We start from the raw sequence: 24,355 nt of genomic DNA, 5'->3' as shown, positions 1-24,355 counted from the left end.
CTTAGTCATTGCTTGGATTTATTGTGTTAAATGAAGAGCAATGCAACATTATTCAGTGTGACAAGCAATAAGCAAAAAGCATTTTGCTTATTCCTGCTGGGTCTTTCATTCATAAAGTCTTAATTCTGAATGTGTTAGATGATGTCAATGTTACCTAATCATGTAGAGCTAGGCGTGTTACAATAGAAAAGCTGAATATAAGTGTGAAGGGAACTCAAGGGATTGGGACTAAACAGCTGTGTAGCCTTAAGAAAACCACTTATCAGTGAGGCTAACTGGCAAAAATAGCTTCAATTTGATAGGGAGCATAAAGATCAGACTCCGCAGCAATGGAAGAAGGTAATGTGGTCTGATGAGTCCACATTTACCCTCTTCCAGAGTGATGGGCGCATGGGGGTAAGAAGAGAGGCGGCTGAAGTGATGCACCCATCATGCCTAGTGCTTACTGTACAAACCTGTGGGGGCAATGCTATGATCTGGGGTTGCTACCGTTGGTCAGGTCTAGGTTCAGCAATGTTATGTGCCCAAAGAATAAGGTCAGCTGACTACCTGAATATACTGAACGACCAGGGTATTCCATCAATGGATTTTTTCTTACCTGACGGCACGGACAATTCCAGGATTCGTCGGGCTCAAATTGTGAGAGAGTGGTTCAGGGAGCATGAGACATCATTTTCACACATGGATTGGCCACCACAGACTCCAGACCTGAACCCCACTGAGAATCTTTGGGATATGCTGGAGAAGACTTTGTGCAGTAGTCCAAATCTCCCATCATCTATACAAGATCTTGGGGAAAAATTAATGCAACTCTGCCCAGAAATAAATGTTGTGACATTGCAGAAGCTTGTGGAAACAATGCCACAGTGAATGCATGCCATAATCAAAGCTAAAGGCGGTCCAACGAAATTTTAGAGTGTGTGACCTTTTTTTTGGCCAGGCACTGTATATGCCCAGCAGTGCTCGTCTGCCTTGTGGTGTGTGATATTTGTGGACAGAAAGAGGGGAGGGGCTCCTAGCTTTATAAAGCCTGTGGTTTGCATTAATGAACACATGGGTCATCGCCTGTTGTTTCTGCATGCTGAGGTCAGTATGACCTCATAAGTGAAAAGGTATTAGGATGAGAACAAGCATAGTGCCCTACAGGTATATGTTTGTGTGCACATGTGTAGATGTTAGTGACATGTTTACATTCATATTGTTCACATAATGTTTAATAGTGGTGTCTCCCTGGCAATGTAAACATCCCAGTGTTAGTGAGAGATGGCTCAGACATTGGGCTAAACCACACTGATCCTGCTTGCTGCGTGAGAGAAACAGCTGGCAGGATCAGTGTGGTTTAGCTCCATGTTTGAGCCATCTGACTCTGACCAAGAGTCTCTTCAACAGGAAAATGGACCCCAATAAAATCTTATCGATGACAAAATAGTGTGTCCAAAACTCCAGCTGGTTGAGCTAAGATTCACTCAGTTATAAAGAGGCTGAATTATGTGTACTCTTCATTAAAGTGGGTGGTGTTCCCTTAATTAAAGTGGGTTGTGTACTCTTAATTAAAATGGGTGGTGTTCTCTTAATTAAGTGGGTGGTGTACTCTTAATAATCCCTTAGAGCAATGCTGGTTGTGGAAGCTTTTGAAGCTGACTCAGGGGCGCCGTCAGGGATTTTGGGCCCCATGAAAAGATATGACACTGGGCTCCACCTTCCCATCACCCCAGGCCACGCCCACCCTGAAAATGTAGCATTGTGCATGTAGTGGAATTCACTATTTGATGTAAGACTGAAATCATCTATAAGAAAAGTGCTAAAGACCATATTTTACAGTTTATGGAAGCTTTCTAGTCTTTTAAAAACAGAGATCTTTTCCAACACTAATGAATTTATTTCTCATGGGAACAATCCAGTGTGATCTGCCTTAGACTTATACAGAGGCCTTGAAACCACCTGCATCAGAGCCTCTGTTTTGCACATATAGACTCAAAAAGGTCTCTGACCTTAAGATACCCCAGAAACATTATTCATCTTTATGCTTTCAGACAGTCTTGCACCACTCTGCACATGTGACAGGGAGCTTCAAAGCCTATTTTAATTAGATCACAGATCGTCTCATGAAAATACAGATTAACGTTTGGCCTTTCCTTTGCCTCAAAACATTTGATCACCTCATTCCCCCCTTTCATGATTTTGTCATGAACTATTGTCCCGCTGTCTCTATTTAATGTGTCATTGTTTTATATAAATGTTAACAATGTTGTGACTTTAGTTTATTATTTCTAATATGAACTATTGAATTTAACTGCGTGCCCTGTAACATTCTTTTCTTACTTATGTGGCCAACATCCATTGGGCATTGCGAAGGTTTCTTATATTATCACACAAATATCTTAGGTTATACAGTTACTTCAGTTTATAAATTATGTTAATACTGTTATTTGGAATAAAATTACAGCAGGATTCTCCGAACAGAACACATACACCTCCCCTCTCGGCCAAAAACTTATCCAGAGCTATACGATTTTGCCAGGTCATTAATGACATAGCTTCCAATTGCACCGCCACTGCTGTTAGTGCATCAGTATAATTAATAAAATGATGCTGATTATAGTATATGTAATTTATCCAGTCAATAGTTTTGTTTATAGTAAACCACCAGAGAATTGATTCAGATCCTGCAGCAATTTGATTTCTAGCCTTAAATTAATCCGAAGCCCCCCTATGAACTCCAATAGCATCAATGATACTTTATCATCCAAACTACCCTTCGGTGCCTCACGTTGCTGAACACAATGATAAGCATCGTTGTGTGGGAAGTACAGCTTCAGGTACAGGAACCATAGGAAATGACACAATCAACATGACTCTTACCCCCACATACCCAATGAGCATCCGGAATTACGACACCATCATATTTCTGCATGAGACGTGCATGATTAACCAGGTCTTGTTCTACAAAAGTTCCATTGGAGTTGTCAAAATAATGGGTATTGTTAAAAGTTGAAATATAACAGGTTCAGTGTAATCCATAATCCAAATCCTACAACATTTCCTTGTGAAATTTCCCACATTTTTCCTCCTGTACAATAAAAACAATCAGGACACACTGTGGAATTCATCACAGTAATACTTTTTTTCTTACAGTTGTAGCTTTCTGCACAGTTGTCTGCCTCCAATTTTCTGAGCTCAATGAGTTAATTCTGTTCACCAATATGGACGTAGCCAGCCCTCTATCCCAGTAAACCTGTCTCTTGTCTGTCATTATTCAAATCTTTAACCCTACACACCGCCTCCCATCATCCAGCGCTGGCGGTGGTTCAAACGGTCCCCATGGCAACCGCTCCACTCCAACTGTTGCTCTTACAGGCACTTGGCTAAACAACAACTGCAGCCAACAGAGCCCTTTTCCAAATCCTCCTTATTCCTTATTCATCCAATTTATGTCACTTAGTCAGCCGATACAATTTAACATGTATTAAGTCTAGCGATTTCCGACACGCCACACCTGCAGAGTTTCTATATATTTTCTCAAGCCATAAATGCATTTGCACTCCCTGCATCTCATTTAACAAATTGCTATCCATGTGATTATTTTAGTCGCAAATCTATTCACTTGATTCTAAGTTATTTTGTTAGATTTAACTGCTTATTGATTATTGAATATTGATTTAGCCAGAACTTACTTGGGTAAATTAGATATTCACTGTTCCAAAAATACTATTAACAGCCACTCGCTCTGGTTAAATTTCTTATCCTGTATATTTTAACTTTACTCTTCTCCTATTGCTGCTATTTTAAAATGTCCATCATATGTATGCTCGCTACTGCTTTAACTGTTACCAGTTTTATATACGATACCTCTATCATTTACTTTATATTTATTACTAAAACAATGTCTATATGTTTTGCATGCACGCATTTTATAATGAGATATTATTAATGACATTTTGACAGATCTGTCTGCATATCCATTCACTTCTTTTGTTAAACGACCAAACCAAAATAATCTTAATTATAACCCAGAAAAAACTGTTATGCTGGTATGCGTCGTACAATACGTCATTGTTGGTAATCTGTTAACTCGCGATGGCCACATCAACACAAACACAGTTTTTACAGACAAAACATTTAACACTTTTCTCTTAGTGCTGCTTTACTCACGAGATCTACTATTCTTCTGTTTATTCTTTTAATCTCTTTATTCTCTTTTTATTCTTTTATTATTTTATTCTCTTTATTCTCTTTTATTCTTTTATTCTCTTTATTCTGCACATTTTCTTTACTTCACTTGTTGTGGTCACATTTATACAGAAACAACTGGAACAAACATACCTGTTAACATTCATCTCTTCAGCGCTTTTTTTCTCTGGAGCTCTATTTATTTCTCTTTATTCTCTTTATTCACTGCACATTTTTCTTTACTTTATCTTTCTTTATTCAACTGTTGTTTTTTTTCACTATTTCCCTTTACAGTAAGTTTTTGTGAAACTATTTTCACTTTTACTACTTGATTTTCTAACTGTTACTCCATTTTTTGTTATTTTATATTTTTAGCAAACAATTCTCACTCCTTCAATTCCCAGTCTGCACCCTTAAGACCCCCAAAACCTGACTACAAATCTCTGTGGACCAGGTCTGAATACCACCTATGCAGAATGTTTTAACAGGGATTTAAGTACCTTTGGTAGTGCGCGTGTGGATTCAGACCCACAGAACAGTGCAGCTTTGGGTTGTCCGTCAGCTGGTGCTTTGTCCTGCTGACGGCGTGGGTCCGTTGCCAGTCAATCCAATTGATCCCTGTGGTACAGCCACCAATTAATGGTGTTCATAGATTTTCCTAAATTCAATGTTACAAACGAGGCATTGTCCGGAGAATGTCTAACAGTGTCAGGTGGGCATGACCTTTATATATTTTCTTCAAGGACACTTACATAACCATTTAAATTTTTTTATTGTAACGAATCTGCTGGCCTGAGTGCTGATGGGCATGGAGCAGGATGCACAGATTCCCTCGATGAAGTGACGCGTTTATTAACAAAAGACACAAACAACAATAGTGGCACTCATATACAACATGAAGGAAAGACATGACTCATACACGTAACAAAACACAGACTCTAGTAACATTGAACGAAGATTACATACGCATTTTACATTAAACAGCAGACTAACAATGACCAACACAGTACACACACTATCAGAGATTTAAATAGACAAAAGACACAAGACATTAAGCCCCATACAGGTGCATACAATTACAAAGGGCGTGGTTACAAACATTAAACCCCCTGCACGCGGCAGGCCGTACCATGTGACGTGACTTGTGTGTGGGGGGGGGGGAGGGCGTCCCGTGACATTTATAATACTTTTCCAGGTTTACACTATTATGTTCAAATCATACATTATTCAATATATGCAAATTGATATTCAATACTTACACCAACTGGTTCTTGGTATCATTATGTTCAACCTAAACTACTTCTATTTTTTTTAAAAAGGCGATCTTATTTCCTACCGCCAGGTGCCCATATTGCTTCTTCTGGTGATCCTTTTTCATAGCACCAGATGCCCATATTCTTTCTTCCGGTGCTGGGCTGGGATGTCCCATCCTTGAACCAAGGATCCCTCAACTGAGGCCCCTAGAGGCCTGTCAAAGAGGCATTCTGAGGCTTTATGCTGAAGCCAACCATCCATATTCTTCTGCGTACAATATCATTTTATTACCTCACCCTGCACTGTGAAATACACATCCTTATATTCACAAAAGCACATGCTTTGGCTGGTAAAACATTTCTTATTAACACCAGTCTTGCTTGTCTTCCTAACTGGTTCAGTTCCTTCACTTTTAAGCTTCCCTAGTGTTATTATTACATATTTTAGTTTACTGTATCTAAATCACTACATAAGAGATTGTAGCCTGCACCCAGTAGTAGGAGGGTGTTTAGGGTGAAATAGTAGACTATTTCTTTGTTGTGGTTTGTGTATATAAACATCTGATTTGTGAAAATGATTTAATTTCTTCTAATTAATAAACTGTTATAGTAGCTATAATCCTGATGTAGTGATGCACAGTGTAGTGACATTTCACATGAGGAAAAAACATCAATAAAGGTATTTTTGAATGGATATAACTAAAAATTAATAATACATTTTCTTAAAATTATTACATAAGGATATATATATATATATATATATATATATATATATATATATATATATATATATATATATATATATATATATATATATATATATATATATATAATCATAATCGAGAATCATCCATGAGTCTGAAGACATCTAGTTTTAATCACCCAGCTCTACTTATAATAGACAATAAAGGCTGAAGAGACTAACATTCCAGATGTAGTTTTATTTCAACAGTTATTTATTTTAATTACTACGAACAACAACAATGAAAGAGTGAATGTATGATGGTGCACAGACTGATGGGTGATAGAGGGGTGGAATATGAACATCGTAGAGAAAATAATGACAGGAGATCATTTTAATGTCAGAGTTGGTCAATGTTTGAATAAGTCTGGAAGTGGATACTTAGCCTGTACATGCACCTCCAGTTTTAAGTGATTTAAGTTTTCAAATGATTTGTACTTGATCACTTTAATACTAGTTATCAGAAATTGTACACATAGTACAATGATTCAGGAGTCACATTGATGTAAACACTTGGGACATGACAGTCATTCACATCCAGACTTATTTACCCCTCATTTATTTTCTAGTTGAGCTCCTCTAATACAGAAGAACATGTCAAAAAAACCAAAATGACTTTTATTTTGCGGGTTTAGAATGTGTATTTTGATGCTGGAGATTCATTTTCAGTCATGCTCTACATATTCTGATTCACCAGGGTCTTGTCTAATAAATTGAACACTTGAGTATATACATGAAATTACCAAGTAGCTGCACAGCATTTTCTACTAGGTGTCCTAGACATCTAAATGCACACAAAGTCATCAGTCACTATACATTGAGTGTGCAATATTCTTTTTGCTAAAACATCACAACAATGCTCAATGTACAATGCACTTATTAAAAGACAATATTAAATTCTTCATTGTTATTATGTTAAATGATTATGCTGGGATAGTGCTGTAATACTGTAAAGAAATAGTATGCTTTCTCATGTATACTTACATTTTGTAGGAGGATTGTGAATATTTTCAGCAGTGAATGGAAATATCCAGTCCTTTGCAATGCAAACATTGAAGCTAATCCATGCTAGAAGCCACTGAACCATCTCTCAGCTTCCATCTTATAACTGCACCCAAAGAACTCCACATAAACTTCAGCTAAAATAAGCCTGTTCCTTTCCATGATGTCCCTTAGTATTGGTAATCAAATTAAGTAAAAACAATATGGATTACTGTATCAGTTTTGCCAAACAGCATCACTCGCATGTGCTACACTTCATCTGGCTTAGAACACAAAGCAGTGCGCATATTTCAAACTCACGTAGTGGGTAAACAAATAAGGCAGGTGAGGTGTCTGCGTATTCATCTAAGCGTCCTCTATTTGTTGAAACAGCTGCCAATCACGCCGCTCGTGCTTGGACATTGGTTGTGAAGTCATTTGATAGCTTCGCCTCCCCTTCCCCCTTCACACCTTGGTGAGAATTGCTGTCACTCAAAGCCATTAACTCTTCGTTCTTCAAACAGAATCTGTGGACTCTAAGAAAGGAGGGTCTTGTCCCTTATTCACCCCTGCTACAGGAGTAACATCCATTTGCTTGCATATTTTGTTATTTTATGAATGAAAAGAACACGTGTTTTGTGCAAAGACGTGAGCAAGCAAATGAAGAGCTTTACTAGCATTCTAGATACTTTTTAAACATGCCAAGCAATTGCTTTGATGGTAATTAAATTAATAATAACAATAATAATAATAATAATATATTACGGGTCTACACAGTCACATTTACTAAACCAGACATACTTGGTCAGGCTTAAGCGTCCCTCCTGATATTATCACTTGTTTATTTTACTGTATCTGAATCACTACATAATAAATTGTAGCCTAAACCCAGTTGTAAGAGGGATAAAAAAGACTATTTCCTCATTGTGGTTTATAACTATGACTTGTGATCACTTTGATACTTATGATACTGAATTTAGCGTAGCAATAAACGTCCCTGATGTGTGAAAATTATTTAATTTCTACTCATTTAGCAAACTATTATAGTAGCTATAACTTTGAGACTACAAAACCCTGATTTAGTGATGTAGAAGCGTTTCACATGAGGAAAAACTATCAAGAGGTATTGTTGAATTTATTTTGATTTAGCTAAATTTATTTATTTTTCCTACATTGCTTTTATACTTGCACAGTTTTGTTGTACTTGCATAATTTTGAGTCTCTTAAGGATCTTTAAAAGAAATAAACTTGCTGACTTTTTGCAAGTTTGCCTTGACTGCTGCAGAATGCTATTATTTTTGGACATTCAAAATTCATTCTAATAAATAAATGTTGCATGGAATTGTCCAATTTTTAATTATTAGTATGTAAGGGTGTAGAAAAATTAAATCATAATGAAGAATCATCAATAAGTTTGAAAAAAATCTATACTCAGAATGTAGTTTTATTTCAACACTTATTTTATTTTAATTACTAAAAACAACAACAATGAAAGAGTGAATGTATGATGGTGCACAGACTGATGGATGATAGAGGGGTGGAATATGACCATCACAGAGAAAATAATCACAGGAGATCATTTTAATGTCAGTGTTGCTCAACGTTTGAATCGCCGTAGTGTTTTGACAGCCTTTGAAAGCATCTTATTCATCTTATATGATTTCTCTAGTTTTGGTTTCTTCAGCTTGTTCTTCATTTTGAGGTTTTCATGATGGCAGAACTAAAGAAAAATAAATAAATAAATAATTTACAAATGTGCAAAAATCCAAAATAATCATATTATTCGTATGTGTCAATCAAAAAAACATAATTTAGTCCAATATGAAGTTCTTCCAGTAAATAGACTTAGCTAACAGCTAAATGAATTTCACTTCTTACTGGTGTGGTACTTATGAAAGATGCAAAAAATGGTAAATAACTCCTACATCATCTCTTTCTCCGTCATGGTTCTGTTCTTTAGAGACATCTGATGAAGATGTCAACAGTCTGCTGGCCTCTTCTAGAGTTGTCTGAGTGACATTGATGATGTATAAGAGGCTTCTGAGCAGGTTCTGGTCCACTGGCTGAAACAGACATGAAGGATTAATATTTCCCACTCGCCCTCCGCTGGGCCTCTTTATCCTTCAATAATCCTCACAGTCAGTGACAAATGGTCCATTTGAAATAGGAAAATCAGCTCAGTGAAAATTATCCATGAAATGTGACGATTAACCAGTTGAATCTGTGTGTCGCGTGCTTGGGCTCACGTGGACCTGCATGTGATGTCGGCCGTGGGTCTGCAGGCGTTGCTGGATCAGTTCACTCGCGCGACTGATCAGACCCCTCCCCTCACACATCTGTTCCAGCAGCGTGTCATAGTTCTCACGGGGAACCAGGACGTGGAGGCCATGAACATGGGCCCTGGAGGAGAGGCAGGGCTGGGCAGGATCTGAGCAGCAGATCAACGCTTTGATCACTGATCTGAAGCTGCTCTTGCACACACTGCCACTGTTCCTCCCAGAATGGTCCTTCTTTACTGAAGCTACGAGAGCAAGATGAACAAGAGTGCATTAATGTGACATGAATACACAACACAAAACAACAAAACAACGATGTGTAACGGTAAAGAGGTTATTAAAAGTATACCTTCCACACCTCCAGTCATTTCTGTAATGTGCATCTGTTTTCTGACAAGCTTTCATTAAATGGTGCCACTTAAAACACCTTGCAGGTGTAACTGTACAAATTCTATTAAGTCATTATCTTTCTGCTGAAGTCATTTGTTACACCTTCATTAAATCATTACACTCACCACCATCTTCATCTACTCTCAAGTGGAAATGGAAGACGTGATTTTTCAGGTTCCGCAAGTGAACATTTTTAGTAAATGAGGATAGCTTGGCTAATTCTGGATTGTGTCCCCGTGTTGTAGAACTGGTGTTTGCACCTCGCTCAGCGGCCTGCAGATGTCTGTACAGGTCCTGGGTCCTCCTGATAGTCTCCAGCAGTGTTGGTTTCAGTTCATGAATCTCCAACATATGCTGCTCCACTGCTGATAAAACCACATCAGGAACTTCTTATATTTTTGTCAACAGCATTTTTAATAGTTATAATGCAAACAATTATGTACAGGGTATTAAAATAAGAAAAATCTTTAGCAGCAGGTTACAAGGTTGTTATAGATATATGTTACATCTATATTTGGTTTTTCACTTTGAAAATAACTTAGCAAGAGTAGTTTGACAAAAATGAAAGACCCCATCAGTCCCACAGTGCAGAGTGTACCTTGGATCTGGTATGTAGGATGTGTGAAGGCCTCTGTGTATCTCAGGCGTTGTTTCAGGAGCTGACTTTCTCTCACACTCTCCTGTAGCTGCCCAGACATGAGCTAAGATCATCACAGAGAGACAGAGTGTTACAAACCCCAGGAATCACGCTCAGCCCTGCACTGCCACGCCTACCTCTTCCCACACACGCCTCCAATCTGGTTTACTGGAATACTAGCACACACCTGATCATTGTTTCTCTCATCACTGCTCCCTTACTTAAGCTCCCCTCCCTCACACTCACATCATGAAGTATTGCCAACCTTATTTTGCATACCAAGTGGTTCAGTTATGGTTTTGTCTTTCTGGTTTTCGACTTCTGCCTGACCCCTGGACACCCCTGGACTCTGCCCCATGTTATGGACCTTGAATCAACAGGACTACGAATACCTGCCTGACCCCTCTGATCTGTTTGATTTCACTATAAAACCTCTTGCAATTGGATCCTCTTCCTTGTATGTATGTGTGTGTGCAATCATAAACACAGAGAAACCAGTAGTTAGAAATAATGACTCCAAACAAGGATCAGAGCCCTTATACTGAAATAATCAGAAATGTCTTATGTTGGGTAAATTATATTATACATTTTATTGTCTAGGACAGCACTAGTTGCATCACTTCCCTTTCTAAACCTTAGTTTAGCTCCTTAGTCTGAATATAAACATGAACAAAGTAAATAAACATCAAATTCAGAGTGTGAGATTCAATAGAGTCAATTCAACTTAAGGAACCATTCTTTGCATCCAGACTAAACCTAGTCTTAATCTTTAGAGTACTGGTCCATTATATCAGATGAGTTGTGAATCAGGTGTATTTTTAGTATGTTAAAAACACTAAACTCCGCCCTGCACCTGGTCTGACTGAATGAAACGTCGGGTTGCTACCTGGAGCTGCTGCTTTCTGTTCTCAAGCTGTAGAATGAGTTTGCCCACATCAGATTCCAGATTATTCAGCTCTGATGTGGTCTCTGCTAGCGCAGCATCTTTCTCAGCTAGATCCTGGATGTGACCTTCCAGAATGTCATGCAGCCCCTGCTCACACACATCAACAATCACCCTCATAAATGCACACACCCCCTGCTGCAGTGTTACTCCCTGCTGCCCCCCTCTGGTGTGATGAGGAATATTGGTGCAGAGTCCTTCTCTTGCAGGGGTCAGAGTTCAGGCAGGGGTTAAATGAGGCTCCAAGCTTCACAGACATTTTGTATAAAGCTGAGGAGTGTGTCTGGTAAAGGTGTCGTTCCCTTTCAGACCTGTGTGTTAGTCCTTTCTCTTTTCACACTTTTGTTTTAAACCACAAGAATATGTTTATAATAAATGTGCAGATAATATGCTTAGTGAGCTCTATAGGTCTTTTGTATTAAGAGCATATTTTTGGACGCCTGTTTTTACCTGTAGGTTGCCATGTGTTTGGAGACACCCACCTGAATCTGTTTCTCTTTGTCCTTCAGGGCCTGTTGGAGGTTGTTTTTACTGGCCTCCTGATTGATTTTGGTCTCCGGCAGTTCAAAGTCTTTCAACTCCAACAAGTTCTTCAGATCCTAAAGAGAGAGAGAGAGAATACATAGAGTACATAGAGAATACATAGAGTGGATTTCCCTATATAGTATACAATTTATAATTTTTAATGTATTCTCATAGCCTAATTAAAACAAAGTTTTTAGCGTCTGAAAGTAACAGTTTAATAAGCATACATGTATGCAGGAACATGCACCTGCACACACATACACACTCACACGTATGTCATCCTCTTTCAGGGTGGTGAGTGTGGAGTTGTGGGCGTGGCCAGGCTGGTGTCCACTGCTCTGATTGGTGCTCCTGTTCCTCAGCTGATTGATTATGGTGTTCTGAGCCTTGAGCTCCCCCTGCAGCTGTTCTATGTACCTGACAGCCATCACACACACTCGATTAGGCTACATTTTATTTCACATGTTCATTTAGAGCTATGAGATGGACTCTCTGCACACAGATTCATCTTGGAATTACATTCCAATTACATGGAACTACATGGAGAAACTCCACTGAAATCACTGTGACATTAGAATGGTGTGTGCCAGCTCAGGACTAGGTACTATAATATAATTGTCTTTTGCTAAGAATAAAAAACAAAGCATTTCTAAGGATAATTTCTTCTATAATTAAAGTACAGCAATTTACTAGCTAAGGATTATTATTGTTTAATGAGGGCCCTAAGGTTTAACTTAAGTGGTCAGAAATTAGCATTTAAAACGGAAATATGTCAAAGAATAGTGTTGTTTTGATGTGGTTGTCCTGGAGAAACAGCCCAAGTGTCTAACTGGGAAGTCTTCCATGAACAATGTTTCTTATCAGAATTAAATATAGGCCTGTACCGACCTGTGCAGATCTTCAAAAATTAAAAACAGTTCCTGTTTTCGGATCTGATTGGCTGGCTGCTTGGCAGATTAAATATGAGTGAGCTCATGTAGATTTTGCATGTGAGGAAAGGAGATCCAAGAATGCTGCGAGTTACACGTCAATGCTGTGTGAAAAAAAAAATTAACAGAACATATGTTTGATTTTGCACTTTCTGCCAACACCATATTAATGCAGATTATGTGTCTGGTGATGTTTTGACCTTTTATTCAGAATATTTGTCTGAAGTCCCTTAAAAACATTCACTTATGTCTACAGCTCCATCATAACCTTGACCTTAGATGTTACCTACTAGTAAACAGATCTGCCTGATTAACGTCTCTTGGCTCGTCTTCTTCTCAGATACATGTCTGGGCACAAACTAAACGTTCACATACTGTCTTATACCACTACATCACTGGGCATGTGAACTGGACATGGCGATCAGCAGAGGAGAGACCCAAGATACCATTTTAAAATGGTTAATTCAAACACTCAAAATGGTTTGATCTGTCATCTCAGGGAAGTGTATGCTAGAAACGAAAACTAATGACAATAAATAGTCATTTTATATAGAGTTTGTGAGCTGTGTTCGGTGTAAACATCACTGCACTGTTAAGGCACCATCTTACTGTTAAACCACACACAGAATAGGTATTACACACAAACTAATAACCTGTCTCTCTCCCTCTGTGTGTGTGTGTGTGTGTGTGTGTGTGTGTGTGAGTGTGTGTGTGAAAACCTAAGTAAACGTCTGCTCAGAACAGCTGTACTGAAGAAGCTCCATGACAAACAAAATTCTCCCACAGCCAAAATCCACTGGTAATTTACTGTCACTGTTCTACGCTATTCTGTGTTATTTAAATACAGTTCTATACTGTAGCTCTGATTTCTCTCTCCCGCAGAAGGTTGGATAAAGTGTTGTGATTGGTCACAGCAGTACGGCCCCTAAAAAACAATTATCCTTGACAAAACCGGTTTAGTCCGGTTTAAAGCGAAAGTGAAACCCAATTTTTGTACTCCATTTTATGAAACGGAATATAAAAAACTTTAGAAAAGAAAACCTGTGAGTATCTGAATCTGAGCTGTCAACTAAGAATTATATGAACCTGTACTACTCAAAGCACAACTTCTTAAGTTTAATATTAACAGAATTTATGTTACTGTCTGAAAACGTAAAGCTTTTAGGCGCCATTTTGTTGCAGAAAACAAAATACAGCAACAGAACTGAGGTCGTCTGATTTAGAATAACCGAACTAAAGTCGTTCTAGGCTCATCTGAGAAATTGTTCCGAATCAAGATGTTTACATGAACTGTATAAAAAGTACTAATAAACGCACTATATACTTCATATATTTATATTTTGTCCTCTACGCAGAAACAAACTGCGCAAATAGAACAGGCGTCGTACTGCAGGAAGTGTCACAAACGTCTCGGACTGTGAGCCAGTAGATCTAACAGTAAGTGTTTAGGTGTCCAACTAGATGTAGACTAGTTGTTTTATCAGGCTAAGACCGTGCTGTTTACACGATCATGTCGTAATTAGACTGACAGTGTGAGGTTAGTATTGTACCAATAGTGTGCATGTCAGTGTAACTAAAGAAGTAATATTTATAATATTTATTAGTAATATTATTAAGTGATATTTCGACACTGTTTCTTTGTATGACAGTGATTGAGTTAGTCTGTGACCCACTATGCACTTACAGAACACATTTTTCCTGCCTCTGTCTTCTTTTCCACTTTGGACTGATACTGTTCACTACACCCACGTTTTTGAGTTTGTTTTAGTGCTGTAACATTACGGTTTAAACTTTATGCATTATTTGCTCATTTTAATAAACTATATTTTGTACTTATAAAGTTAGTAAAGGTGCCTGTCTACACCAAAGCTCTTCAAAAACATGAATGACTCTGTTTCTCTTTTGAGAACATTAAGCGAGAAAATGCTGTAATGTCTCGCTTATAGGCGCATTCCGAGCTGAAGCGTGAATGTCTTGGTCGTGCTTCGTTAAAGCGCGTGAATGTCTTGGTCGTGCTTCGTTAAAGCGCGTGAATGTCTTGGTCGTGCTTCGTTAAAGCGCGTGAATGTCTTGGTCGTGCTTCGTTAAAGCGCGTGAATGTCTTGGTCGTGCTTCGTTAAAGCGCGTGAATGTCTTGGTCGTGCTTCGTTAAAGCGCGTGAATGTCTTGGTCGTGCTTCGTTAAAGCGCGTGAATGTCTTGGTCGTGCTTCGTTAAAGCGCGTGAATGTCTTGGTCGTGCTTCGTTAAAGCGCGTGAATGTCTTGATCGTGATTGATTAAAGCGCCTGAATGTCTTGGTCGTGATTGATTAAAGCGCGTGAATGTCTTGGTCGTGACTCGTTAAACGGAGATCTTGGCTGCATTTCGGACTGTGAACCAGTAGATCTGACAGAACGTGTTTACACGTCCAACTCGGCTACGTGTTTTGAACTGGCTAAGACAGTGATTTTATACGATCGTGTGTTAGTTCAACTAACAGTGTCAGACTAGTATTGTACCAACGGTGCGCATGTAAATTTAGCTAATAATTTATGAAGTTCTGCGCTATTTATTTGTGTGACAGTGATTTTGAGTTGGTCTGTGACCCGGTATGCAATTATTATAAAAACACACCTTTACTGCCCTCTTTTGCAGTTTAGCCAGGGCTTTAGCCTGGTAGTGATCTTGACACTAACCTCTCTGTGCTCACATGAGGATGTTTACATTTGCATTTATAAAATTTAGCAGACACTCTTATCCTGAGCGACTTACAAAGGTGCTTTATTTATGTTTTTTGTAGCGACACAACAAATCACTTCTGTAAGTCTCTCTGGACAAGCGTGTCTGCCATATGCAGTAAATGTAAATATTGTAATTGAGTATGTGTTCTGATTATTAATCTGCATGTGCGTGTTTGCAGGTGTACAGCTATAATCTGTAGGAGGAGACATGACCTCCAAAATAAGTGTCTCTGGGGAACAGCACACACAGAAAGGAGAAAGGTGAGAGAACATAAATAAACATACTTGCAGTGCATAGGTTTGTGCACTTATTTACTTGGGATATCTGAATAAATCTATATTTATTGCATTTAGTAGATGTTCTTAGCCACACAGACCTCTTAAAAGTGCTTTGATATCCATTCACAAAACCCTTGAATAGTACCAGCAGGTAACAATCTTAAATCAGATACTGCCAGAAACAGTTGTCTCTACTGAGACCGAGACACAATGCACAATACAAAGATGAAACATAAGTATAAACTTCAGAAAGTTAAAGACCAGCTTAATGTAATGTAAAGTAATGTAAAGATGCTCTCTGGTATAACTCTGGTCATCTTGAAGATCACTTAGTAAATAACAAGAAACATAATAACGAATTTAGTGTTTTCAACATCTTTCTACGAATTCTTTAAAAAACATTAAATAAAAATCGCAATGATAGACATAAATGCATATTAATTTATATTTGCACCATTTATACACACATTAGTATTTTGGCCTTAAAATAATATCTTTTTAATTGTGTATGTTAGTCTGATTCAGGGTAAGAGATCAGACTCCCCGGAACCCAGCAGTGTATCCATGAAGAGTGACCAGTCAATGGACATTCCATTACAGTTCAGAGAGGGAGTGTATCCTACTGAACTCAGGTAAGGATGACGTAGGGAATGTGACTGTTCTACTGAGCTCAGGTAAGAGTGAGTCCTCCGCTTACACTTCAGAGAGGGAGTGTATCCTTCTGAGCTCAGGTAAGGATGATGTAGGGAATGTGACTGTTCTCCAGAGCTCAGGTAAGATGGAGTCCTCTACTTACACTTCAGAGAGGGAACGTGTTCTGATGAGAGGTGATGGTCTTGATAGACCATCGATAGAGATAAATACATATTAATTTATATTTGCACCATTTATACACACATTAGTATTTTGGCATTAAAACAATATGTTTTTAATTGTGTATGTTAGTCTGATGCAGGGTAAGAGATCAGACTCCCCGGAACCCAGCTGTGTGTCCATGAAGAGTGACAAGTCGATGGACCCTAAACGTCAGGTCAGAGAGGGAGTGTGTCCTACTGAGCTCAGGTAAGGATGATGTAGGGACTGTGACTGTTCTACTGAGCTCAGGTAAGGATGATGTAGGGAATGTGAGTGTTCTACTGAGCTCAGGTAAGCATGATGTAGGGAATGTGACTGTTCTCCTGAGCTCAGGTAAGATGGATTCCTCCACTTACACTTCAGAGAGGGAGAGTGTTCTGATGAGATTTGATGATCTCATGGTTTAGGACAGTGTTCCTCACTTCCAATCCCACCTGATCAAACTCACTCAGCTCATTATGAAGCCTTTCATGAGTTCATCCATAGTTTTAGTTTTGATGCCATGACACTAAAATATCTGCCCCTACAGAGACCAATCTTAACTTATGAATGGAGAGAAGACCTGCATCAGAAGACCTAAGTGTATGGGTGGAGCAGTATGGATGTAGGAGTTCAGCTAAGTAGGGAGGTGCAAGACCATGCAGAGCTTTGAATGTATGCAGGACGAGTTTATACTGAATGTGTTGAGAGACAGGCTGCCAGTGTAGCTCATGTAGAATTGGAGTGTTGTGGGCTGACATTTTTTAACATCTAAGAGAATTCTGGGATGCAAATGAAGAGAGAGTTGCAGTAATCAAGATGGGATGTGATGAAAGCATGAACCAGAGTTTCAGCACCTTGTCAGGAGAGCATGGGCCTAAGTCTAGTGATATTGTGACTGTAAAAAAAAAAGAGGCATTTTTAACCATTGACATGATGTGGGGTTGAAAGAGTGAGGAGTACACCAAAGTTCCAAAATGCAGTTGATGGTTTGACCAAGACCCATCTAGACTGAGTTTAAAATCAGTTAATTTGGTGATTATGGATTTAGAACCAATAACTAAAATTTTATTTTGTAAGTATTTAACTCTAGGAGGTTTATGTTCATCCACTGTCTGAGATCTTTGATACAAGAGAGTAAAGCAGGAAGTGGTAAGGTAGTGTTACCTTTGGTGCTACTATAAATCTGAGTGTCATCAGCATAACAGTGGAAACGGAGACCATGCCTGCGGATAATCTGACCAAGGGGTAACATATCGATTAAATAGGAGAGGACCAGGGACCGATCCGTAGAGAACACCATGAGTAACAGTATCAGTGTGTGATTTGTGTTTACCAAGTGTGACAAAATGTGATCTATTAGAGATATAGGAGATAAACCATTCAAGAACTGTATTAGTAATCCCAATATCTGACAGGCAGCTGATAAGTATGTTATGGTTTAATTGTGTCAAACACAGCACTTCTATCTAGAAGATCTAGAAGGAGGAGAATACACAGGGCACCAGAGTCAGTAGAGAGAAGGAGATCATTGAAAACATCTAACAGGGCTCTCTCAGTGTTGTGCATAGTATGGCAATCAGATTGGAAAGGTTCAAATAGATCCTGAGTATTTAAGAAAGATTGTAGTTGAGAGGCTGGAACCCTGATTAGACAGGGGAGACTGGAAATGGGTCAGTAATTATCAAGTAGTGCAGCATTTAGTCCTGTTTTATAAAGAATGACAGTTAAAGCTGAGGTTTTGAGAGCTGTAGGAACAGAATCCGAAGTAAGGGAAGCATTAATGAGGAGACATGGGAGAAATAGCAGAAGAACACTTAAGAAGAGGAGTTGGGGCAGGATCAAGCTGTAGGTAGATGAGCTGGATTTAGCTACAGTAGTAATGCTGTTACTGAACATTGCTGAGCTCCTCTTTTAATGACTAGACAAAAACAAACTCTCTTGATTACAGTTTAAGTTTCAAGTTTGGTTTATTTGTCATGTACATAGTCATACATAGTATAACTCGCAGTGAAATGGTTTGAGAGTGCTCTGTCCAAACTGAGGGAAAAAAACAGGGGTACATAAGGAAATATCTCTCTCTCTCTCTCTCTCTCGCTCTCTCTCTCTCTCTCTCTCTCTCTCTCTCTCTCTCTCTATATATATATATATATATATATATATAGATATAGATATAGATATAGATATATATATATATGTATGTACAATATATGTATAATATGTTTATCAGGCTTTGTCAGAAATGTAGCACAAATGTTTAGTCCGTGGATCAGTGTGTGTTTACATGTGCACATAGTCTGGCTAATATTATCCTGGAACACATGTTTTAATCAGGCTAAGCTTAGGTCAACTAAGACACTATGTCACACTATAACAATCAGACTGTAATATTAACATGATCATATCTAAGTAAGACAGTTGTAGACTAATATAAGATCATGGGTGTACATGTAAACATAAATAGTGAGGGGTTAACACTTATGTAACAGTTGATTTAATCTGCTTGTATTATTCCTAGAAATACAAAAATCTTGGAGTTATCTTTGATCTAGAGCTCAGATTTGATCAGCAAATAAATTCTGTTATTAGGAATCATTTTTACAAGTTCAGAGAAATTTCCCAAAATCAAATTCTTTGTTCATGCTTAGGAACAAGTCATCTACTCACTGGCACTCAAAGTTGTTCAGATCAGCTGTTGGCTGTTCCACAGTCTCGACTGAAGCTGAAGTGTGACTGTGTCTGTTCTACAGTCTCGACTGAAGCTGAAGTGTGACTGTGTCTGTTCCACAGTCTCGACTGAAGCTGAAGTGTGACTGTGTCTGTTCTACAGTCTCAACTGAAGCTGAAGTGTGACTGTGTCTGTTCTACAGTCTTGGCTGAAGATGAAATGTGACTGTGTCTGTTCTACAGTCTCGACTTACTTTCTTACAAATCATCTTGTAAAGGAGCCCTTTGTCTGTTTTGCTTTCCCATGTCATCCTTTGTTTATTGTTGTATCTGTGTGTTGTCCTTCTCCCTGCTCCTCCCACCATTCCTGCCACTCCCCAGCCTAACTCCTCCCACCATTCCTGCCACTCCGCAGACTAACTCCTCCCACCATTTCTGCCACTCCCCAGCCTAACTCCTCCTACCGTTCCTACCACTTGTCCTTAGTCTCTGTGTCATTCTTTTGCCAAATTCCTCCATGTATATACTGCTCCTGTTCCTGTGTTCTTCGTATTCTTCTTTGTGGATTGTTGTCTTCTTGTGGCTCAGTGTGTTTAGCACATTTGCTTTACTTTCACTTTCTATTAAAAGCCTTTTTGTGTTTCTACACTCACACCTGCATCCTGATCCTTTCTGCTGCCGCACACCAGGCAGCATCACAGATCTGTTATGAAATGCAGAAACACAAGTGTTGATAATATATAATCTTGTATAATATCTACTTGTCTGTATAATCATGTGTTGTGCAGGTATGAATGTGCTACATATTCCTCCATAAAGGTCTGTTGTGTTTGTCCACAGTGTACAAAGAGAAAAAGCAGAACTCACCTACAGAAAACAATTGGAGTCCATATTCAAGGTATGTAAGTGTGGGGGTGATTTCTAGTATATTTGGGTTTTAGGATGTAACAGAAGTAATAAGATTACTTTTTCCTTTAAGTAATGAGTACAGTAATCCCATTACAATTTTAGAGAAGTGGTGAGTAATGGATTACTTTTTTTTGAGTAACTACCCAAACACTGCCAGAATGTTCTCCATCATGAAACAACATTATGCAGTGATCTCTCTCTGTAACATCGTGGTGTTTTTCTGATTGTCTGTTGGTGTTTATTCCCAACCAGGAGCTGGAGCACAAAGTCATTTCCCTGGTGAAGAAGGAGCTGAAGAGGTTTAAGAAGCTGCTGAGTCCAGATTACCCAGCATGCTCTGAGAGAGACGTGGAGGATGAGGAGGATCAGAGCAGTGCCAGAGAGGGGGCGCTGAAGATCACACTGCATGTCCTGGGGAATATGAATCAGACAGACCTCGCTAACACACTACAGACCAGTAAGAGCCCTGGATCATGGCTTTATGATGGCAGGATCACTATACCTAAATTTTGTCCTCTGTGTTTGGGCAAAGTCTTTTAGGTTTTTGATCAATTACTTCACCATCAAAGATAACAAAAAAATAAAATATTTGTGATCGTGTTCTTCTGTTTATTAGAGCTATTCTCTGAATATCAGCAAAAGCTCAAATACAAACTAATGGATAAATTTAAAAGAATTAATGAAGGAATTTCCCAACAAGGAAGCTCAACTCTTCTGAATGAGATCTACACAGAGCTCTACATCACAGAGGGAGGGAGTGGAGAGGTCAATAATGAACATGAGGTGAGACAGATTGAGACAGCATCCAGGAGACCAGCAACACAGGAGAAACTCATAAAATGCAACAACCTCTTTAAAGACAAACCAATCAGAAGAGTGCTGACTAAAGGAGTTGCTGGAATTGGGAAAACTGTCTCTGTGCAGAAGTTCATTCTGGACTGGGCTGAAGGAAGAGCAAATCAGGATGTCCTCTTTATATTTTCACTTCCTTTTAGGGAGCTGAATTTGATGAAGGAGAAAAAGTTCAGTCTGATGGATCTACTTCATGACTTTTTCCCAGAAATAAAACAATTACAATTAATAGACTGTGATACATATAAAGTCATTTTCATCTTTGATGGTCTGGATGAGTGTCGACTTCCTCTAGACTTCCAGAACAACGAGAACTTATGGGATGTAACAGAGCTGACCTCAGTGGATGTGCTGCTGACAAACCTCATCAAGGGGAATTTGCTTCCCTCTGCTCTCCTCTGGATAACCTCTCGACCAGCAGCAGCCAATCAGATCCCTCATGAGTGTGTTGATCAGGTAACAGAGGTACGAGGGTTCAGTGACCCTCAGAAAGAAGAGTACTTCAGGAAGAGAATCAGAGATCAGAGCCTGGCCAATAGAATCTTCAAACACATGAAGTCATCAAGAAGTCTCTACATCATGTGCCACATTCCAGTCTTCTGTTGGATTGCAGCTACTGTTCTAGAGAAAATGTTGGGTGAAGCAGAGAGTGGAGAGATCCCCAAGACTCTCACTCAAATGTTTGCACACTTCCTGATCTTTCAGCTCAAACACAAGGACAGAAAGTACCATGGAAACATTGACACAGATCCTCAACAGACTAAAAAGACAATTCTAGAACTGGGAAAACTGGCTTTCCAACAACTGGAAAAGGGCAATCTGATCTTCTATGAGGAAGACGTGAGAGAGTGTGGCATTGTTGTCAAAGAAATGTCTGTGTACTCAGGAGTGTGTACACAGATCTTCAGAGAGGAGTATGGGCTTCACCTGGGGAAAGTGTTCAGTTTTTTACATCTGAGCATTCAAGAGTTCCTGGCTGCTTTATATGCATTTATCTCCTTCATTAATAACAACAAAAATGTGCTTGAACAGCAAACAGGATTCCTCAGTTATTTCTTCAAAAGGAAACCAATGTCTGTCCTCCTTATGAATGCAGTGGACAAGGCCTTACAGAGTGAGAATGGACACCTGGACCTTTTCCTCCGCTTCCTTCTGGGTCTCTCACTGGAGTCCAATCAGACTCTCTTACAAGGCCTACTGACACAGACAGAAAACAGCTCTCACAACAAAGAGGAAACAGCCAGCTACATCAAGGAGAAGATCAGGAAGAATCCCTCTCCAGAGAAATCCATCAATCTGTTCCACTGTCTGAATGAACTGAAGGATCATTCTCTAGTACAGGAAGTCCAAACATACCTGAGCAGAGGAGTTGACCGTCGTCTCTATGGAGCCAGACTCTCTCCTGCTCAGTGGTCTGCTCTGGTCTTTGTGTTGCTGAACTCAGAAGAGGAGCTGGATGAGTTTGACCTGAGTAAATATGACCCATCAGAGGAATGTCTACTGAGACTGCTTCCAGTGGTCACAGCATCCAGAAAAGCTGTGTGAGTATTTTCATTCATAAACACATTATTAGTACATCATGATCTCCATCATAAGGTACTTTTGTTAATTTGTAAGTGTGTCCTAAGCCCCTTTGTAACTAATGTATCATGTACCCTAATGACTATTTAAGGTGTTAGTTGAACCAATCATTAATCCTAAGGAATTTAGGATTACACACACACACACACACACACACACACACACACACACACACACACACACACGTATATCTCTCTTTTACACACATTAACATTCTCTTTCACATTTTCATAGCCAGTTATGGAAACAGATACAGGCCAAGATGTAACATGTGTAAAACATAATAAATTTACTTTTACCTGAATTAATTATAATTACAAAGATTTTAGAGTAAATTCTGTTGTGTAGCCCAGTGTAGGTGAGAATGTGTAACTAACTTTAGAAAATTACTTAAGCATTTACATTATGTAATACAAAAATGCAGCATACAAAATACAACCTGAATGTTACCCAATAGATGGATAGAAAGTAAGAGAGACGTAGAGAAAGAGTGAAGGAGAGAGAGAAGTAGAGAGAGAAATCCCCAGGGAGAGGTTTCTCCAAACCTCACTGCTCAGTCCACCAGCTCTGCTCCAGCTCCACTCCAACTCTCCCCCTAAACCCTCCACCTCCAGACCCTGACTTCAGTCTTATCTTCACCAAGACCAGGTGGTTTACCATCACTGACCAATCACAACTAACCACATTCTCTTATCACCCACACCATGGGACAGCAATCAGGTATCACTGACGCAGGAACTCAGCTGGTGGTAGGACAGTGATTTACAGTCGTGAATAACAACTCTGGTTATGGGTGGAGTTCCTGTAAAAGTGACCGTGATGTGACCACTCTTTTCTCTGTGTCACGTCTGCTCTTCTCATCATACCTGACACTGCACTATCAGACTCCTATAATCCTCCTGTCCACTTTGTTAGATTCAGTTCCCCTGTTTATTGACCTTACCTGTTTTCCATAGTCTCCCTTGTTAGTCTTGTAAATAGTCCTGTCCTTTTGTGTCTGTCTTTGTGAAATCTCAACTGAGTTGTATTTCTAAACTGGTGTATGTAAAGTAGTCTTGTTTTTTTTCCACTTTTCCTGAACATGTTTCTGTTTCTGTGTGTCTGCCATTTTTACCAAAGTCTGCTGTTTGGTCTTCCTAGTGCTGACCTTTGCCTGTTAACACCATTTGCTTTTTGGACTGTGGACTGGTTGTTGTTCCTCGTATTTAAATGAGACTTTTTCCCATTTTATACAAACCAGCGCTGGACACTGCTCCTGCCCTCCCGCTGATAGTGAGAACAAAGATGAGCACAGCAGTGGGGGGAGATGAGAACAAAACTACATAGACCAGAGTTTGGACTACAACTCAGAATAATGGGTTCAGTCTTCTGTATATGACCCATAATAGTCCACATATTCAAACCAGCTGATGGACAAACCTGAAAACATAAATACCTGTTGTGACGGTGGCGGCACAGAGGAAGCGAAAGGCAAGGTTGAGCCAAAGTGCTCTTTATTCTGCATTGTCAATACGTGAAAAACCACAACAAATAATCAACGATACTCAGTCCTAACAGTCTGTGTAACGATGTACAGGGGTGGAAGTGAGTAGTCCAGCATTCCACTAATGTGCAGCGCTTTCTCTCAGGACCTGTGAGTTTAAATAGAGAGAGAGAACACGGGACAG

General features: G+C 39.2%; 2 protein-coding genes across 2 annotated transcripts in view; one reads left to right on the top strand and one right to left on the bottom strand.

The window, feature by feature from the left end:
• Positions 1 to 9,353: 9,353 nt before the first annotated feature.
• On the bottom strand, positions 9,354 to 11,528 carry LOC145653006 (uncharacterized). The gene is made up of 4 exons (XM_081704878.1): positions 11,336 to 11,528; positions 10,411 to 10,513; positions 10,073 to 10,177; positions 9,354 to 9,667 (listed from the first exon to the last, which is right to left on the bottom strand). The coding sequence occupies exons 1-4, from the start codon at positions 11,510 to 11,512 to the stop codon at positions 9,354 to 9,356; spliced, it is 699 nt and encodes a 232-aa protein (XP_081561004.1). The 5' UTR covers positions 11,513 to 11,528.
• A 2,166-nt stretch (positions 11,529 to 13,694) lies between these two features.
• LOC145652954 (NACHT, LRR and PYD domains-containing protein 3-like) overlaps positions 13,695 to 24,355 on the top strand; it is a 19,400-nt gene continuing 8,739 nt past the window's right edge. Inside the window, exons 1-8 of the mRNA XM_081704778.1 lie at positions 13,695 to 13,889; positions 14,202 to 14,283; positions 15,746 to 15,827; positions 16,361 to 16,477; positions 16,791 to 16,907; positions 20,187 to 20,244; positions 20,508 to 20,712; positions 20,872 to 22,648. Coding sequence (XP_081560904.1) covers positions 15,775 to 15,827; positions 16,361 to 16,477; positions 16,791 to 16,907; positions 20,187 to 20,244; positions 20,508 to 20,712; positions 20,872 to 22,648 — 2,327 coding nt within the window. The 5' untranslated portion in view covers positions 13,695 to 13,889; positions 14,202 to 14,283; positions 15,746 to 15,774. The remainder of the gene's footprint in view (positions 13,890 to 14,201; positions 14,284 to 15,745; positions 15,828 to 16,360; positions 16,478 to 16,790; positions 16,908 to 20,186; positions 20,245 to 20,507; positions 20,713 to 20,871; positions 22,649 to 24,355) is intronic.

Source organism: Electrophorus electricus, chromosome 21, assembly GCF_041902795.1.
Source record: "Electrophorus electricus isolate QZ-2024a chromosome 21, ASM4190279v1, whole genome shotgun sequence".
Classification (NCBI taxonomy): domain Eukaryota; kingdom Metazoa; phylum Chordata; class Actinopteri; order Gymnotiformes; family Gymnotidae; genus Electrophorus; species Electrophorus electricus.
Note: the sequence above shows the minus strand (reverse complement) of the source record. Positions and strands in the feature narration are given on the sequence as shown.